The sequence below is a fragment of the Protopterus annectens genome, chromosome 1.part1 (assembly GCF_019279795.1).
Source record: "Protopterus annectens isolate FY-2018-M chromosome 1.part1, PAN1.0, whole genome shotgun sequence".
NCBI lineage: Eukaryota > Metazoa > Chordata > Ceratodontiformes > Protopteridae > Protopterus > Protopterus annectens.
In genome coordinates, this window is record NC_056726.1 from 1,293,844,209 (window position 1) to 1,293,865,367 (window position 21,159).

Genomic DNA, 21,159 nt, shown 5'->3' on the forward strand with positions numbered 1-21,159 from the left:
TGACGGCAGGATAACCAAGTGTGATGACTGCAGCAGTGTTTACACTCGAACATCTACATTTATGGTAGGTACAAAACTGTACTTTCTGCAGCTTCGCTGTTTTCAGTGTTCGCTGAATAGGGGTCGATATTAGAACATTTGAAGTTTCAAGACTTCAGTGTTCTAATATAGACCCCTGTTATTCACCATCCTGACCCACAGCTGCTATGCTAAGCACAAGTCCAACCATATCATCAAGTTTGCTGATGACACCACAGTTGTGGGGCTCATCACAAAGGAGGATGAAAGAGTGTACAGAGAGGAGGTGACATCTATGATCTGTTGGGGAACAACCTTGACCTGAATGTAAGCAAGACCAAAGAGATTATCATTGACTTCAGGAAAAGGAGAACAAACCACCCAGTGCTCAAGATCAATGGTGAGAGTGTGGAGTGGGTTTAAGAGTACAAAATTCCTGGGTGTACACATATCAGAGTTTTTCTCTTAGTTGGGAAACACAAGCCAACTGGACAAGAAAGTGCACCAACACCTCCTCTTTTTAAGAAGGCTAAAAAAATCTAAGCTTCCTCCTCATATTCTCTCCACCTTCTGTAGAGGTGCAATAGAGAGCATCCTCACCTGCAACTTCACAGTGTGATTTGGAAGCTGCACAGTTACAGAAAGGAAGGAGCTGCAAAGAGTGGTGTGGGTTGCAGAGAAGGTAACAGGTTCCAGTCTTCCACTGATAAAACATCTTTATTCTGCAAGAAGCATCCAAAAGGACACCAAAATGACACAGGACAACATGCATCCTGCGCATGGACTGTTTAAGCATCTGGCGTTGGGCTGGAGATATTGCAGAATCTGCTGCTGGACTACAAGGTTTACTAACAGTTTCTACCCTACAGCTATTAGAATTATGAACTCGGGTACTAGTCCCAGGGGTCTGGACACATAGTAGGTCATTTTTATTTATTTGTCCAATATATACTTACATATATTTCAAGTAAGTGCAATATTTATTTATTATATCCATAGTCAATATTATTTAAGTCACTCAAGTGCAATATTAGAAAAATAACTTAGGCATTTCAAAAGCTGTTTTGTTTTACTTTAAATAGGGTAGTTAATTTAACTCAGGGAAGGGTATTCTTTTCATATGAGTGTTGGTAAAATGTCTTTGCTCTTTCTTGCATGTATTGGGAGTAGTATTTATTTGTTAGTTATGTTTATTCCTTTATGTGTATGTGTTGTTTCACTTTCCTTTGTAATCCTAAGAATTGAGCAGATGAATGAAATTTCAATTAGGCTGTACGTGTATAGTTCTAAATGACAATACAGTTTACTTTGCCTTTGACTTGATTGGCATTCTGCAAACTACTCTTGTATGTGTACATTTTAGCATACTGTAGACTATCCTTGGATGTGTAGATATCAGCATACTATAGACCATACTTGGTTGTGCACATATCAGCATATTTAAACCATCTTTGGATGTGTAAATATAAACCCATTGTAAACCACCCTTGGATGTGTATATATCAACGCACTGTAGACCATCCTTGGATGTGTACATACCAGCATACTTCAGACCATCTTTGGATGTGTTCATATCAGCACACTATAGACCATCCTTGGATGTGAGACTTATGGTTTGTACCCTCCGACGTGTTTTTGAAGAAGATGATAGATTGGAGCCTTTAGAAGTTTCCATGCACAGTGTTCTGAGTATCCGTTTGAGCTGCTGGTGTTCAGCTCATAGATCACAGCTACTGCTTTCCAGGGCTCAGCCACACAGCTGTGTATGTAGATATCAGCACACTATAGACCATCCTTGGATGCGTACATATCAGCATAGTATAAACCATCCTTGGATGTGTACATATCAGCATACTGCAGACCATCTTTGGATGTGTACATATCCGCACACTATAGACCATTCTTGGATGTGTACATATTAGCATACTGCAGACCATCTTTGGATGTGTACATATCAGCATACTTTAGACCATCCTTGGATGTGAGACTTATGGTTTGTACCCTCCGACGTGTTTTTGAAGAAGATGATAGATTGGAGCCTTTAGAAGTTTCCATGCACAGTGTTCTGAGTATCCGTTTGAGCTGCTGGTGTTCAGCTCATAGATCACAGCTACTGCTTTCCAGGGCTCAGCCACACAGCTGTGACATAAAAATTCTAATGGATGAACTACAATCGAAGAGGTGGAATATGCGGTTTTCCACAAAATGGATTACAGCGAAATGTCTGGAGTGCTACCTTAGAGGTATATACATCAGTACTGGAGATGCAACAGAGTGAGCAGAAACCTAAGCCCAGCAGCAACAGTCTTGGTTTAGTGGTCTTAGTAGCAGGTAAGAAGTTTCACTTCTAATTTTCAGATAATCCTTTGTGCCATGTACCCCATAAAATGTGATTAAGAGAGGTTTTCTTTGCTTTGCTAAGTAGCGAAGAGCTAGCATGTCAGATCACTGGACCCTCCAACATTGGAAACAAGTGTTTGCAATTAAACTGGGATCAAGCTCTCTGAACTGAGGTATACCAAAATACAGTAAATCTTATATATTGGCTCCTTCCTGTGAGCACAGCTATGGTCTTTCATCTCTTCATGGATTCACAGATTTATAGACTGTTACTAGGCTAACAATCTGGGGGGCTTTCTAAGCCTAGTCAAGTATTCCCAAAAGAATAATGTCCTGCATCCAAATATTACATTGGGGGCCAGATATTTATAAGCTACCTCTGTCCATAAGGGACATGGGTGCCAGGCCCATTGTAAATTTCCTATTCCCCATCCACTTATGTAGGTTGTTATTAAACTGGGTAATAGACAAACTCAGCTTCACATGGATGGGAAGGCTGTTCCATAGGAGAGGTGATTTCTGGGACACATATCTGTCTCTCCAGCATGTTCTGTTTAAATCACAGACAAAATTCAGGATGTTAGATCTTTTATTTTTGGTATGCTTATGAATATGTAGGAGATTCATAAGTGTGGGGTCTGCAGATGCCTTATAAGCCAGTCTTAGATCAGCCTTCAGCAATCTACTGGAATCTGAGTAGAGGGAAAGGGCTTTAAGGTGCTCTGTGTAAGGCAGGTTTGTTATGCCTTGTATTCTTTTTGTAAGGAACCTTTGAGGTTGCTCTAGCAGCTGTATATGCCTGGTCAGGTACATACCAAAGGGTGCAATGTACTCTATGATTGGTCTGATAAGAGTGGAGCACAGTGGGATAATAACCTCTTTGGACCTAGATGCCATTTCCAGTTACTATAAGTTGTGCAACATAAAAGGACTTCCTCACCACTGTAGCCACATGGTGGTCAAAAGTAATCTACTGCCTATGTGCATACCCAGATCCCTGACCACTGGGTCAACTCTTAGGGGTGTGTTACCAGCATGGTAATTAGCCAGGATGGTTACTTTCCCCAAGGGTACACTTATGCATTTTTCAGCATTGAATTAAAGACCATAGCTTTAGCACCATTTGTTAGACAGAGATAAGCCTTCTTGAAGAATGTTAGTGTCTGCAGGGGAGTTGATGATAACCCCGGCTTGCAATCATCTTCAGACTTAGTCAGCCATAAAACTTAGTCAGCCATAAACTTCTCTTTAGGGATTACTTCTTTGCTCTTTCCAGCAAAGATACTGTATTAAGGTTCTTCAGTGAGCTCAAAGTTCTCAATACTTGTCAAATGTACTCTTCTCAAAGCGGGCGACTTATTTTGTACCATATACTGTGGTGGTGGTGCTGCGGTAGCGTTGTCGCCTCACAGTAAGACGTTGTCCTGTTCGATTCTCAGATAGAGCGTCTTTTGTGTGGAGACATGCGTGAATGGGCGTACCTTCGTTGAAAGTTGTGCGTCAGGGATGGCAACTCGGCACGTAAAAATCTACTGCCAATCATTAGCGGACCGGAGTTCCGCTGTGGCGATCCCTAACTGGGAAAAGCCGAAAGACACAACAACATTCATGACATATACGTAACCATTCCAGCATGCCCAGTAAACAAGTTGCTTTTGTCTTGTTCTAGCTAGACTGCATGTATCTAGTTTCATCTGTACATTAATTACACATGGAGCTACAGTGTACCAAAGTGCCAGCCATCACCAAGTATAAAGTCCAATGTCCATAAAGTTACTTACCATACAATTAACAGTCTCTGTGATTGCTGTACCCTTACAGTTTCAAGCAACTCATTTCAAGCAATGAGTGTTTTTTTTAAATGCATATTCATTTTTCATGGTTTTACTCAGACCCCTTCTACTCTGATATCCCTTTCTCTAAAGATGACTAAATGATTAGCTCTTTTTAGTACATTAGTGACTAGTGGACATTGACCTTTAATAGTCTTATGGGCTAAAATCGTAATCCCCTAACTCATTTTTAGCTAATGGAGTAAAGATAAAGGTTTCTTAGCCTGACAGTATGCAAAAGTCAGCTAGTGCCAATCCTTTTATTTTAGTCACATCACCTTCCTTTCTGTTTCATGCACTCATTTGCACTCATTTGAAACCATAGATGAGCTCCCAGTTTCAGTTTCACCATATTGTGGCAGGTATGTTAATCTGGCTTATTTTAGAGAATGTGTCAGCAAAGTGGTAGATGCTTTCTACCAGATGTGGATTTCTGCTAACTTACATAAGAATTATGCTATTATTTCTGTTTCAGGCAAGAGTTACTAGTCATCCTGTGACAATCTTCTGACCTTCTATCCAGCCAAGCATTGTGATAATCTTAACAAAATGACATCTAATAACCCAGTCACTCCTTTTGCATTCCTGGTCTTATTGCTGGACACTAGCAGAGCCACGGTACTTATCAAGTAGTCCAGGTGAGGGATCTGGCAGTCCATTCCTGTTGAATTCTAGTGAGACGTCCCCTTGGGGCTGTGCAAACTATAGATTATAGACTATAGAACTGTAGATATTACAGGAGCCCTCTTTGTCCTTTTATTTATGGAGCATTTCTTTTTGCTGTCATGTGAGCCAGATGGTGGCAGGTGACTGTCTAGTACTGTATGCTGTCTGTCTGTAATTCAACTGAGGTATGAATATTTTTGTTTTATGTATATTTTTTTGTCTGGCGATCATGCCAGCTAGGATAATGTTAAACAGACATATTCCTCATCTCCTGTAAGGTTTGTAAAAATTCTAAGCTACTTTATGATGTTTCTTCTCCTTGTGTTCAACACAGTGTTCTTTCTGAATTAATCTAGATGGCCTTCAGAGGTTCCAGAATTGTATGAGTCCAACACTGTTCAAAACTGTTGATTGCTATTAACCATTTTACAGACTTCAGCAGAACATTCTGCTTACCCTGTTTGTACTGTGTTTACTCCTGTTTCCTTTACATCTAAACCATTTTGTGAAGGCTTCCAAGATTCCTGCAGTATTGATGGATTTAGATGTACATGTCTCTATGTCAGGAACTTGGTAGAATTGTATGGGCACAGCTTCTAACTTCCATTTGTTCTACCGGGCGTCTTAGAGGTTTCCACAGTACTACTAATCTTAATATTCTTCCTTGCAGGGAAGCGTGGCCCACATCTATTTTGCATGACTGTTGGATCCTTGTTCAAGTTAAATATGTGACTCTCTGCTTGAAAGAGTTCCCGAATATTCAGCAAGTTCTCCTTTACTAAATGCTTTCCCAATCAAGAATCTGATAACACCTGTCTTGTAGATTAGGTTCATAGGTTCATAGGTAGGTACTAGGCTATCTGCCCGAAGGCATTTATAAGCCTAGCCAGAATGTGTTGGCTTTTGACGCCCCCTTAGATTAGTTCCCTGTGCCTCTGTCCAGCAGAAACCACTGAAGTGATCCCCGGGGTAAACTTTCTGTTTCCCATCCACTCGTCAAAGTTTTTTTTGAATAGTGTTAGTGAGGCGCTCTGCCTAATGTAGATTGGAATCTTGTTCCAAAGCATGGGAAGTCTCTGGGACAGGAATCTATCCCTCCAGCACATCCTATTTATTGTTGTGGTGAGGTTTAGATCCCTAGAGCGTGTGGCTTGAGGGGATAAGGTTTTCTTTAGGTGGAGCATGTCCATCAATTCTGGGTTGGACATGGCCTTGCATGTCAGGCAGAGATCACCTCTGAGTAGGCGGTATGCAACCGAGTACAGCTGGAATTTCTTCAGTCGAGCTGCATAGGGCATCTGTTTGAGGCCAGTGATCCTCTTGGTGAGGTACTTCTGTGGTCTTTCCAGCTGTTGCAGGTGTCTTGTAAGGTACATCCCAAATGGAGAGTTGTACTCTATGATGGGTCTGATGAGTGATGAGTAGAGGGGCACAATGATCTCTTTTGATCTGGATGCGAACCCTTTTGTGATTAGGTGGGCCACGTAGAAGGATTTTATAACCACTTTGGCAATGTGATTATCAAAGGTGAGATTACTGTCTACTTGGGTCCCCAGATCCCTTATTACATCTTCCATATTTAGGTGACTACCACCTATGTGGTAGTTTGCAGGTACTTTGTTTTTTTCCAAAGGGGATGACTATGCACTTTTTGGCATTTAGCTTGAGGCCATGATTTTGACACCAGGTATCCGTCTCAGTGAGACCCTTTTGGAGGATGTCTGTGTCATCTGGAGTGTCAATTATAGCCCCTAGTTTGCAGTCGTTTGCGAACCTGGACAGCTATAGTCCTCCTGTTCTTGGCTGTACCTCTGAGAAGTATATGCCGAACAGGAGGGGTCCTACTGAGCCCTGGGGAACACCACTTGTAACTGGTTTAGAGTCGGACCTAGCTCCCGCAACTCTCACCATGTGGGTTCTGTCCGTGAGCCAGTTGGCAACCCATCTTGTGATGTAGGGGTTTATGTTCAGGCTGGTGAGCTTGTCTATAATACCAGAATGGGGAATGGTGTCAAAGGCCTTAGCGAGGTCTAGGTAGGTTGTGTGTACCACCTTTCCCTCATCTATAGCCTTGGTAACTGTCTCAAAGAAGTCCACCAGGTTTAGGAGGCATGATCTGCCCTTAACAAAGTCGAGCTGAGTAGGGTCCAGTGTTTGGAGGTTCCCAATGTCTCTGTTAATGAGTTCCATGATGATGTGCTCCATAGCCTTGCAGACCAAGCTAGTCAGGCTTAAAGGGCAATAGTTCCCAGGGCTTGTTGTGGCTCCACCTTTGTGGAGCGGAATAACCATTGCTGTGCGCCACTCTATGGGTACATAGCCTGTGGAGAAGTTAAGTTTGAACAGTGTGTTTAGGTGAGGGGTTAGTTCATCTTTGAGCTCGTGGAGGACACAGCCTGGGACACCGTCCAGTCCCATTGATGCTGTGTTTTTGGCTTTGGATAGGGCTGTTTTAACCTGAGTGTCTCTGATTTCCAGGACTCTACATTCTTCTGGTATGGTTATGGGCCCTTTTGGTAGTGAGAGGCGGGACGGGTGAAGTTTGCGCTGAACCTGTCTGTCAGGATGTTTGCAATATCGGTTGGTTCAGTGTATTTTGTGCCATTCTGCACTAACTCTGAGCAGATCTGAGCATTGCCACTTAGATTCTTGACATAGCTAAAGAATGCATTGTGGTTATCTTTGGAGTCCTTGGCAATTTTTCTTTTGAAGCTAGCCTTGGATGATTTTATGAGGGATCGTAGTTTCTTGCTGATACTGATCAGGGATGTCTTTCCTTCTTGGGATTTTACTCTTTTCTGTACTAGTTTCCTCCTTCTATTGTATAGCTTGTTTATGGCAGGAGTCCACCAAACTGGTTTCCTTTTCTTGGAGGAGTGAGTCTTAGTTTTGCTTGGGATCCATGCACTCTTGTAGGTGCCCGTAGAATGCATTAGTAAAGATTTTTGCAGCTTGGACAGCATTATCCTTCAACATGGGGGCTTTGAAACTTTCCACCTTGGTCTTAAGTAACATGAAGTTTGCTTTTGAAAAGTTTTTCACAGTGGTTTCCTTGTCTGGGGGTGGGGATGGAATGTGGATATCCAAAGTGATTTGTTTATTGTCAGATCTAACCAGCAAGGGGTTGACCTTCGGTGTGGAACACTGGTCGCCCATGTTAATGATGACCAGGTCCAATATGTTGTCACCTCTGGTGGGAGTGTTGACCATTTGAACCAGGGCATTTGAGTTTATAAATTCTAGGAAATGTTAGGCTAGGGAGTTAGTACTTGAGTAGTTTTCCCAGTTAATGTTTGGGTAATTGAAATCACCTAATATTAAGGTGTTTGGTAGGACCTTTATGTTTCCCAGTGTTTCCAAAAACGAGGAATGGGGGTCCTGGGACATGGTGGGTGATCTGTAGCAAGCTACAATTTGAATTGCAGTTTTGCCCATTGTTATTTGCACGTGGATGATCTCTGAAGCATTGTGTTGTGCCACTAACCTGGAGGTGTGGGTATCCTTGATAAATATGGATACGCTCCCACCTTTTGTATTTCGGTTTGGGTTCTGTGGCTGAAATGTATGGTATGAGTGCTGGGGTGCTCTCTGGAGCCTTAAACCAGGTTTCTGTTACTGCACATATATCGATTTTCTCCATACTGAGGATTGCCTCGAGTGAGTGCATTTTGAGGTTTAGACTTCTGGCATTGAGTAGCATTACCCTCAGTCTTTTGTTACTTGTGCTATTAGTGGCGGTGGGTTTGTCTTTTGAGCCTTGCCTAAAAAAGGCACTATGGGGATGACAAGAGCCTTGGCCAGTATTCGAAAGCCTAAGGGTGACAGGTGCAAGCCGTCTCTAGCGAAGCAGCGTTGCTTGTCGAGCATGTCATCCCAGGTGGACAGACACTGGAGCCCCTTTAAATGACACCAGAAACTTAGCCAATTGTTGAAATTGAGAATTTTTTCTTTATACTGTGGTATCATTCTTGGTGAGGGCAAGATGCTACTCAGGGTCAGGGTCATACCGGCCTGGGCTACGTGATCAGAGAGCGCTTCCATGTCTCTTTTCATGTAGTCTAGGGAGGTACGGCTGAGGTCATTCACACAACATGGACAATGACAGAGTCATATTTGTACTTGTTCTGGAGTGACCTGAGTGTTTGTGTTATGTGGTGGACCCTGGCACTCGACAGGCAGCTAACAGCAACCTTCTCCTTATTCAGCCTAGTGAGTGGGACGTCAGTGTGCCTGACTATAGAGTCACTAATTACTAGTATGTTGCGTATGTTGTTTTGCCTTAATCGCTGTGATTGCATGGCACACTGGTTTTGTGAAGTATGTGTTTCATGGTTTGTGTTGGGGAGAGGGTGGAGGTTGCTTGGATGTTTGCTTTGGAGGTCTCTGTTGGTTTTGCAGATCTCTATTTAGAGCTTCCGAGTATGTTTTCATGTATTTATGTGTGTTTTTTGCTGGTGCTGGTTTAATGGGTCTATGTGAGACTGGTGGTGTGATGCAAGTATTTCTCTTCTCCTCTTGACTGTCTGATCCAGTCTTGGGTTGAGAGAGCTTAGCCTCCAGTTTGGCTGTATAATTGCATCTCTCACATGTATTAGTGTTTGGTGGTAGGAGGAGAGGGTTGTTTGTGTACATGAGGCAGTTGTAACATTGCCTCAAAATGCCCAGATTTACCAGTTGGACTGGAGAGTACACCTGAAACTGCCCTTTGGACATGCCTGGATAGGTACAGTGAACTGTTTTACTGGATGGCTGGTAAGGTCAAATAGAGAGCCTTGTCCTTCTGTACAGTACAGTAGGGACTAGTGCTAGGGTTTATAAGTGCTTGCTATAAGTTTTGAGCAAGTGCCAGGCTGAGAAATAAATGGCTTGAGTGCTTAAGTTGAAAGTTTGTCTAGTTCCAAGGGAAAAATTGAAGATGAGACTTTGTGGAGCCAGGAATGGTTTTACCCTAGCTAACCGTCGCTGCCCAGCGTGCAAAACCAGGAAAATGCGGTATTTATAGCAGGGAATTGAAAGAGATAGAAATTAGCCCAAAATGGCCAATAAACTACTAGTTTCTGGGCTGAAACCACTCCTCCAGGGACAGATAGGCTGTTCGAAGCTTCCCTCTCTCACAGGTGAACAGAGAAACTTCATTCTATCCAAGTAAGGTATGGGCAAATACAGAGAATTGTAACACAGTCCTGAAATCAGCACTAACCTGAAAACTGAACTATACTAGCTTATAAAGGCAGGAAACAAGTATATATATATATATATATATATATATATATATATATATATATATATATATTGTTTTTTTTTCAGAAAATAAAGCAGATACAATCAAAAAAACACTTTAAATGCACAGAAAAGGATACTTATTGTTATATATCGCAGATCAGAGTTGTAGTCAATACCCTAAGTAATAAAGTAGGAAGAAACACAAATACAGTAAAAGCAGATGAATAAAGTGCAATTTTATATATATATATATATATATATATATATATATATATATATATATATATATATATATATATATATATATATATAAAAACAATACAAAACGAACAAACTGATTTAAACAAGTTACCCAATTAACCAAAAAAGCTCAAAACTGAGCCCTGTTCCAGCAGTCTTCAATCAGACAGGTTCTAACTGCACACTCCTGCTACTAGGGTGCATTGGAACCTTCACCAAAAAAAGATGGCCTGGATCAGTGCTCAAGTTATACAAACAAAGCTAGATTCAGCAGGCCTGAATCTGGTCTATGCTACAGCAACAAGGCACACCAATTTCAGAAAGAAACAGTTCAAATAAACAGGCACAATAAGCCTGTGACCAGAAATTCCCAGCTCAGAAGGGTAGAATCCAGCCTCTCCTCCCACAAGAGTGCACACCACAAACCTTCTTAATGTAGAATAACTGGCCTGAAGCCCAAGTGCTTAAACCAGAACTAATACACTTTTAGAATAGCAGACACTGAGCCATCAATCAACAATTCCCAGCTTAGAAGGGTGTAAGCTACCTGTCCTGCCACAACAGTGCAGACCACAAACCCTCTTAATGTAAAACAGCCTGTATGAAGCCCAAGTGGTTAAACCAAAAGACTTAGAATAACAGTTACAATTTAATCAGGCTGCTACCAAACAGTAATAAATGCAGCAGAATAAATAAAATTGAGTACTTTTAAGCAAAGCAAAATAAAGTAGGATGAAACACAAATACAGTAAAAGCAGATGAATAAGGTGGGATTTTTGTTTTAAGTGCAAGGAGAGAGGAAGGAAGAACCTAAGTGGGTTGGCCTTCTCAAATCTTCTCTCTGTATTAAGCAGAGTGAACACTAGACTCAGAATATGATCTTACTGTACTCGGTTAAGTAAGCAAATGAGATGGACCCGGGGGGAGTGTTCTAATACAGACTTACAAGAGGGGCGGGCAATTCCAGAGCCACCAACACTAATACCAACACAGGAATATGGAGGGTGGGTGGGGAACTAACTGCAGAGAGGCACAAGGCACACTGTTCAATGAAACACACAATTAGGAAACAGAAAAAATGAAAATACTGTACTTTTAAAACTGCAAGTTTGCACTTAACAGAAGACTAAAAAACAGTACTGCAAGTTTTACTTAACTTCAGCTTCTAATGCAGATGTTTATAGCCAAGCAAGTCTCTCAGAAGTTGAGCATATAGCATGGAGTATAAAGCTTGTTTTATGTCCTTCTAGTCTGAAGCTTACTGGAGCTCCTTGTAGCATCACTTATACACTCCTCCAGCAGAGGTGTGGACATTTCCTTGTAAGTCTTCTAGACTAACATTTGAACCTACCTCCATACAGGATCAGTTTAGGGTAGACAATTTTGTTATTGTGTCTAAACAAACAAGAAGATATTCTTGGCTACCCTCTCTGTCACTTGTACAATGGTTGATATTTAGTTATTTGTTTGTTTAGCATACAGTGTTACTGGTCTCCATGACATTCTCATTGAGTCTGCAAGGTCATCGACTGCCATCTTGGATTCCTGCTGGACCTGGCTTAGAAGAACAGGAATGATTGGGCAGTGCCTGATTGCCACCCTTTGGTGGGGACAGGGACAAGCAAGTGCTCTTTGCACACTCCCTGCAACAGATTTCCTCAGTAAAGACTTGAGATCATACAGAGATCTGTGTTTAGAAGACATAGTCATGGCCTAATGATCATGTTGTGTGAAGACATGGCATGCAGTGCATACACCTGTTGTGTGCCAACACCTTGTATGCCAAAAAGTAAGCATGGAAAGCTGGGTTATATGGGAAACATCATGATCCTCCTCAATGAGCACCCTATTCCCTGGTATGCTTGAAACTGTAGAGCAAATGTGTCAGCAGAGTGGTCAGAGGAGTCAGGAGAGTAAGCATGAAAGTTAAGAGGATGACCGGCACAAAAATGAATTAATTAAAAAACTCAAAAGAAATTCTCAGCTCACTTATATATGTTCACCAGATGACATAATTGCTTACTGCACTAGCCAACTACATGGAAACATTTTATTGTTATACTCTGTGTAAACTAGATTAAGATTCCTAAGTAAAACATTCAGAGCTGAGAGAAAAATTGACATTGGTGGTGAATGTGTGGCATGCATAAATTGGGAAAAAGTTTTATTTGTCATGTTAAGTAAGATCTAGAAAAGTACATAATATGCTTGGAATTTTTTGTTTGAAGGATAACCAAACCAAATTACTATACAGCCTCAGCAGTCACAGGTGCTTTGCCAGTTATGCCAGTCTGTGTTTGACACTTGATTAGTAACCACTTATTTAGTATGTTCAGACACTGATAGTGTGTTTTTCTTATTCAGTATTCTAGGTCTGAAGTTGTGTTGACATTCTTTGAAAGATCCCCACTAGACCAAGTGTTGAAGAATGACAATGATGAAAAAATCCAACCAAGTTTTCAAAATTCTGTAAAAATTTCAGGTATATATTTCCTTTCCTAAGAAGAATTTTTCTTGTTTTTTTTTTTTTGTTTTTTTTTTTTTGTTTTTGTTATGCACTACTCACACACAAAAACAAAGAACAATATTAGTATAATTGAGGTACATTTATGAAACCATTCTGAATATCTGAGTATTTTTTCTTATTCTTGATTTAGGCACTGCTGTTTGAGACTACTATGTGTAAATGCTTCACTAATAATCATTAGCATTAAGTACAGGTGTATCATGCACCACACAGTCTTGGAATCGGGAATAAATAACTCCTTGTGGAGGTTCTAAGTATAAAACCAACATGAAGAAACACATTTTTTGTTAGAACAGGATAATTATCGAAGCATCTACTGACAGCTATTAGAATGCAAACAAGTTTATTTAGCTTTAAAACAACAGGTAGACAGTGGGGCTATACTACAATACAAGATGCTTTTGGCAATGGGTGAAACTCCTTGATAGTCTCAGTTTGGGGTTTCAGCTGGGTATAACTCACACCATGTAACATCATAACAAATGTTCCAAAGTGTAGATAGTAAATAAAGTACACTGGACCCTGAAATGTAAAACAGAAACATCTTTATTGGCCAATTTTTTTCCTGTTCAATAACCATTAGAGAAACAGCTCAGGATTAACACACTGTGATGTGACCTCCTTGTGAAAAATAGAAGTATAGAATTTACAGTTCTGCTATTTCTGCTGTCAGACTGGGGATGGAAATTATTTGGTCCACCAACGTTACGAGGTCCTGGGGTTCCAGAACAACACCACCTAGTGAACATCTTATGATTACAAAAGCATCTGATGTGATACAGGCACTGAGGAAGCTGCAGGCTCACACTTTATTTATTTATTTGTTTATTGGCATTTGTTTACCGGGAAAGTCCACTGGGACAAAAGAGCCCATTTTCAGTGGAGGCCCAGGGTGAAAATCTCCACACAGCAGGTTATTATTAAAGTACATAGAACAAAACAGTTAATAAAATACAGGCAATAATGTACAGAAACAGACAATATTATACAAGGCAGAAAAGGAAGCATGTAAAACATACAAGGTGGCCTAATGGTTAAGGTGTTTGCCTTACAAACACAAGGTTCAGGATTTGAGTCTCATAAGGGATAATTGGCTAGGCTTAAAATGGCACACAAGGGCAGTTAGCTTAGTACTAATCTATGAACCTATGAATTACAGAGTATTAGAGTTGAAAGATGCATACTATCTAGAAAATCATACATTTGTTGATGTCTTATACATTTAGACAATAAACAGAGAAGAGAGATGTCATATGGAAATATTTACAGGGTTGTGAAGGAGTATCAGCTGGTGCACTAGTGCAGAGAAGAGTGTGTTTGTTGTATTACTTGATAAAAAGTAATATGGAAGTATTAAATCTTAGACAGGTAGTTATGCATAAGTAGATAAACATCTTTGTGTTTAAAATGTGTATAAAAGGAAGATCTAAGAGGTAAGGATGTAAGTTAAGGAAGTATGACTGCAGGTGTGGGTAATCAGGTTATGGAGGGGTGAGAGTTGAGACATCTGCATTGCGAAAGAGCAGAGAGATGTTGCTGCAGAAATTTTTTGAAGGATGAGATGTTACTTGAACTTCCGATATCTGTAGGGAGAGAGTTCCATAATTTGGCAACTGTGAAGGAATAAAGCATGTCTCCAGCTGGGAATTTAGGTTTGTCTACCTGCAAGACAATTTGTTTTTCAGATCTAAGATGCCTATTAGGATGGTAGACGGTTAAAACAGAGGAAAGGGCTGGGCATTCTGAGGGTTTATATATGATTTTGTGTGCTGTGATTAGTTGTACATAGGAGAGATACTGTGGACGTTTGAGCCAGTTAAGCGATTGTAAGAAGATACAGTGATGAGAGGAGTATTTTCATTGGTAGCAAACTTGACGACTTTGTTGTAACAGGACTCAAGTTTGTTTTTTAGGGAGGAGTGGATATTAGTGAGAAGAGGAGCACCATACAGGAGAGAAGGTAAGAGAAAGGTTAAGGTACGAGTACGTTTAGTAGAGCAGTTAAGAAAGTGTTTATGTCATTAAAGGATGCCTAGTTTTTTGTTTGTTTGTTTTTTATATTATTGTGGATATGGAGGTCAAATGTCAGATTTTCATCTAGAACAACACCTAATAATTTAGTGTGGGAGATAACTTCTATGGTGGTGTTGTTTTGAGATTGAATGATGAAATCAGTCTTGTTAATGGAGAGGTTTTTCTTGGGAGTAAATAGTAGAAATTTGTTTTTATTGGAGTTTAGGGCTAGGTGATTATTGGCCATCCAGATTTCAGTTGCAGTGAAGGCATCTCAGGTTATATGCAGAGATTCTATTGTTGAATTGGCAGAGCAGATAATAGTCAAACCATCTGCATATTGAACAACAGAGCCATTTTAAAGAGTGGTGTGGAAGTCATTTATAAAAATACTGAAAAGAAGGGGCCCTAAGATAGACCCCTGGGGAACTCCAGTGGAAGTCTCAAGAAATGGAGAGAAAGAGTTGCGCCATCTAGTTGATTGTTGTCTGTTTTTTAGGTAATTGTCGAACCAGTTTGCAACTGGGGGGAGATACCTAGTTTGCAGAGTTTGCTGAGGAGTAGTGGGTGGGAGATTGTGTCAAAGGCTTTTGAGAGGTCATTAAAGAGTGAGGAAACAAATTTACCAGCATTTCTAGCTTGACTGAATGTGTCCATGAAAGAAATAAAAGTGGTGGTAGTACTGTGACCTGGCCTAAATCCATGTTAAGTTGGGGAGAGGAGCTGGTTTAGTAGTAGGCAGTCTAATAGCTGATAATGGATGCATTTTTCTAGGATTTTGGAGAGGGGGGGAGAATAGCAATGGGTCAAAAGTTAGAGAGACCTTTATTGTTGCCCCCTTTGTGGTGAGATGAGTATATGGGTTTTTCCAGATAGCAAGAATGTAAGACTCTTGTAGGGATCTATTGAGAAGTATGCTTATGGGATAGGCAATGGATCTAGCTGTCATTTGCAGGTATTCCGGGGGTAAATTGTCAGGGGCACTGGAGCCCAGTTTGAGTTATAGAAGACGTTTAGTTATACTACAGATGGATATGGGGGAGAATGAAACAGTGGGTAGGGAGGGGGTTGTGGTATGTTGTGGGGGGTGGTGATGGGGGAGGGTTAGTATAGATGTAGATTGGGGAAAAGTAATGGTAAGTTTAGCTGTTATGTCCATGAAATGTGAGTTAAGAGCATGTCTGTTTCACTGGCAGTTTTCTCTGGGAATGGACAAGGACTGTTATTGGTACCAGAGTTAAGTAAAGATGAGATGCATTTCCGGATTTTCTTTGGCTTGTGTTTGTGATTCTTTTGGAGGTTTAAATAATATTGTTTTCTATCATTAATGATTAAGTGCTTGGCTGGATTATGGAGCTCTCTGTATTGTAGGAGATCAGTGGGATTCTTATCATTTGATATTTTTTCCATATTTTGTCCCTGGCAGTCGTAATTTGCTTGGTAGCTCTAGAGAGCCATATGGCGTGATTGGTTTTAACTAATTTTTGTCTTACTGGGTCTAGCTTGTTTAAAATGTTCAAGAATGTGGAGTTAAATAAGTCAACAGCCTCATCTAGAGGCAGGACCTTTAGTATATTGCAATAGATTTGTCTCAGGGTTTTGTTAAAAAGTTGCAGGGTTAAAATTGCTGCGATTTCTAATTTGTTTTTATTATTTGTTTGGTTTTGTGTAGTATAAAGGCTGGTAGGTGGTCACTAATGTTGCAGCAAAGTGTGCCTACTGCTGAGATTTAATGTGGGTTAGAGCTTAACTATTATTTATTATAATTAACTTTATTATCATTATTCCCAGACGACTGCCTGCATTTTCAGCTCTAGGCAAAAAGTTATTATTAACTAACAGCTTCAGATTATAGTTTGGGAACTCACAAGATGATACCTTTCTTTCGGAAGCATTTTCATCTCCTGGATTTGGAGTCAGTTTCATTGGCAGTATGCATTTCCTTATTCCAGCTAGCACCCATCTGAATGCAGTAAATGGAATAACATTTGCTTAGTCCAAATACAAACGGGAGATGTATATGTTAGACAGTCATTTTGCATGCAAGCTGTATTCCTTCATGCTGTTTATCCAGGAAGTATGCAAATGACCAATGCCTTCAGACAGCGAGAGAGAGAGAGAGAGAGAGATGATTACTTGGTAGGTGGACTCAGTGGCATTGTTTGGGATGGATTGGCCTATCAGTGACTGACACAAAACAGCAAGGCTTTAAGATCTCTATCACAACATGTATGATTGTACCCCTGAGTAATATTAATGTAGATTCATAACTCTGTGTTCACATAACTGTGGATTCTATTAATAATGGTCCACACATAACAAAAAAGAAACATATACAATACACTTAACACATAGAAACCTAAAGTCCTTCAAAGGAACAAATATTTTTTAGAGAGACTTAATCCCCTTTGTACCCCCCCCCCCAGTTACTAAATGTATTGATTTTAAAGTCACTGTACCTTGGAGAAGAGGAAATACTCTCAGAGGTGGTAGAACAACTCAAGCTCAACACATCTGTAATAAAACCATACACTGCCTTACAAACACACTACTTACCTAAAATCAAATGTTAAACTTTCATTAAAGTGAGGATTCAGGCCTTTCTAATTATTTCCTGTACAGTGACTGAATCTTGGAATATAGTCATATTAAAAGTAATACAGAGCCAAGGGTTACATTGACAGGATACCACAGTAAAAACTTTACTCCCTCAGCAGAAGTAACTCCACAGCAACCCTGTTTCTGACCTATCAGGAAGATATCATGCATAGTCTGCATGAATAAAATGTGGCTATTCTCAAAGTGTCTCTAATATGACTCTGAGCTATATTACCGTTTCTCATTCATGGAGCAGCTGTCAGTCCCAGTTAACAGGCAGAAACTGCATAACTGTATTAAAAAATAATAAATTCCTTAGAAGTATGACCAACATCCAACAATAGTTAACAAGCTGTTTTAATCCATCCACTTGTGAACGTAAGCATTTTGTGCCTGTAGTACCTCACCAAATCTTGTAAAACCCTGTTTGCTATGACATAGAAGCAACTTCAAAACTAATAATAAAATTCATGAATGCATGGAACATGAATAAAAGAGATGTACTGTTTATAGCTCCTGGACATAAATAAAAAAAGATAAGCTGGTCGTTATGGAGATGGTGCAGTTTATCCAGGTAAAAAAAATGAGTGTACATGGCTGGCCATGCAATACTCATCTAACCTGATAGTCTAGGTTCTTGGGTATACATTGGCTTTTACTCCAGCACTGATGCACACAATGAATCATCGTTCAGTTCATCTTCCAAAATTGCAGCATTAGTCAATCATATTTCTCATGTCTCTTCAAAGGGTCTATATTATATCCTAGAATGCTTAAAAAAGCGAACGCTGATTGATCAAACTTATTTTCGCGAAACTGTAAAATATCGAAGCAGCAAAAACTCAAAGTTACCGGTCGGATTCAGGTAAGTGTGTGATTGTGTGGATGTGAGTGTTAGGGTGATTTAGGTGAGTTAGGGTTAGGGCTTGGGTTAGGTGTGTGTGCGATTGAGTGGACATGAGGGTTAGGGCAGATTTAAGTGAGTTAGGGTTAGGGAGCGGGTGAGGTGAGTGTGCGATAGTGACGAACCTTAGGGTTAGGGTTTGGGTTAAGGTAAGTGGGTAGTTAGTGGTGTGTGCATAGTTTAGTGTAGGGTTAGGTATCAGATTTTAGGTGTATGTGTGTGGATTTCAGTTTGTTTGGTGTGCTTGTGTTGTGTGCATGTGTTTTGGATCAGCAATTTTTTCCCTGGGAAAAAAATCGCTTATCTGACAGTTCGAGATTGTAAGCTTTCGCTTAAATTAGGTCGATCAATCAGCATTCGCTTTTCTAAGCGTTTGATGATATAATATAGACCCTCTTCAGACCATCATATTAACCAATGCAATTATATCCCGGTCTGTGTTTTTTTTGAGTAGCTACACATGTGCTACCTGGTTGTACAGAGACCCGTTATGTTATTGCATTGAAAGGCTTAGTGTCTGTAATGTACATGTTATTGAACGGATTCAGTGTAGGCATCATGCGTTTGTCTTGCTGCTGAAGAAGGATGGTTCTGTGCACCAGACAGGAGCACAAAACACCCTCACACGTAAAGAAGATTTTTAATTCTGCTTGCTAAGAATAGTTTGTATTTTTATACGTTTATACATTTATAAAATGTCTAGTAGTATTTTATGACATATAATGAGCATGATCAGAGACTTTTGCACTAGAGCATGCCAAGCACCCCACTGTTGTAGGATGCTACAACATCTGATTTCAGAGGAGGTAGTCGGCTGGATTCATTTGCCTGATATGACAAAAATATGCTTGTGTTGATGTTATGACACCTCACTTCAATGTAATAAAAGTTGTAGTTCATGTAACCAAATAAATAAATAAATAAAGCAATTAGTCACTGAGGATCTTAGGTTCACCCTTGGTTAGAGAACTGTCTCCCAAATAGAATGTCGGTGAGGATCCGTATTGACTAGGCACACTAGTACTCCTTTCAGCACAGTCCTATAACAGTAGTAGTAGAATCTAAGACAGCAATAGATGAATAATGGAAACCTGATACTGTAGTCAAGCTATGCACATGACTTTTGTCTGTGGTCAGTAAAATCTGTTTAGAAAACAGCATTAGTCTTAGAGCAGAAAGTCCATATTCAATGCAAATAATCTGCTACTGATAGTCTGGGACATTGTAGTATATTAAATATAATACATTGTATTTATCAGGCTCTCAGCAAGTGATATGGCATTTTTTTAAGTCTTAAATGACTATAATATAAGTGTTACTTTTGTTGATGATGACGTGTGGAGGTTAACACTGGCTTATCATACATACAACCTTACATATGCAAATATTTATCAACGGCATCATGACAAAAGTACTAAAGGAAAAATGTCTTCCATTACAACAAGCTACGTCAACTAATTTCAGAAAGCCAGAGTTGATATTATTGTTGATCTGCCTCAGATGTAGAAGTTTATTGCTTTTGTGTTTTTTTTTTTTTTAATTATCTACTATTGCTCGTATTTCTTTGACAGCTCATACTGCGTTAGGATTTGTCCAGTGGGGATGCACAAAGAACAGTTTTCATCTGCAGTTTGGACCTCAGCAACTGACATTTTCCATTTTTTTCTTTTGGCAGAAATCATGCGCTCAAATGGTTTTTGTTTAGCTAATACAGAGACCATCGTATATGACCACAGCATTCCTAATGGCAAGGAAGAACACCTTGAACCAGAATTGCCAGAGCACCTGTGAGTATCTATTCAGTGTTCTCAGAACTACAGTGATGTGCCAAATGTACCGGCTGTGAGGGCAAGCCTTCTCCCCAAACAAACAGGAAGTGTAATTTATAATTATTTCCCAAACAAACAGGAAGTATAGCTTGTAATTATTACTGCATTCGGTTCTGTTAAGATTCCCTTCAAAGTTGTGCAGGGAATATTCATTATTGTTATTGTGGTATTCAGTTTTATTTATCTTTTTAGTAACTGCTCTTATTAATTCATTGAGTGAATTTTGTTATTTGCTAGTAATTACAGGTGTGGGGGTAGCCACATTCTTTGATTTCCTGTCCTTGCATATTTAAACTGGTGCATGTGAAATAATTCCTGCTTTAAAACTTCAGCTTGGCCAGCTAAGAACTTGGTTATATTCAACTGGACGTATAAGAGAATTTAAGTACCTTTATCTGCTCTTTTTTTTTTAAAAATACAGTATTTAATTTGAGTGTTGAAGGAATTTTTAACTGAAGTTATTCTGCTCTTCAGTAACTTGAACTGAAGCTAGTGTTGGCTGAATTTTGTTATTTGCTAGTAATTACAGGTGTGGGGGTAGCCACATTCTTTGATTTCCTGTCCTTGCATATTTAAACTGGTGCATGTGAAATAATTCCTGCTTTAAAACTTCAGCTTGGCCAGCTAAGAACTTGGTTATATTCAACTGGACGTATAAGAGAATTTAAGTACCTTTATCTGCTCTTTTTTTTTTAAAAATACAGTATTTAATTTGAGTGTTGAAGGAATTTTTAACTGAAGTTATTCTGCTCTTCAGTAACTTGAACTGAAGCTAGTGTTGGCTGAATTTTGTTATTTGCTAGTAATTACAGGTGTGGGGGTAGCCACATTCTTTGATTTCCTGTCCTTGCATATTTAAACTGGTGCATGTGAAATAATTCCTGCTTTAAAACTTCAGCTTGGCCAGCTAAGAACTTGGTTATATTCAACTGGACGTATAAGAGAATTTAAGTACCTTTATCTGCTCTT

At 39.8% G+C, this 21,159-nt stretch overlaps 1 protein-coding gene across 1 annotated transcript in view; it reads left to right on the forward strand.

Annotated features, from left to right (window-relative positions):
• Window positions 1-21,159, forward strand: part of PXDC1 (PX domain containing 1) — a 328,889-nt gene that overhangs the window by 230,392 nt on the left and 77,338 nt on the right. Inside the window, exons 3-4 of the mRNA XM_044081558.1 lie at window positions 12,684-12,801; window positions 20,037-20,148. Coding sequence (XP_043937493.1) covers window positions 12,684-12,801; window positions 20,037-20,148 — 230 coding nt within the window. The remainder of the gene's footprint in view (window positions 1-12,683; window positions 12,802-20,036; window positions 20,149-21,159) is intronic.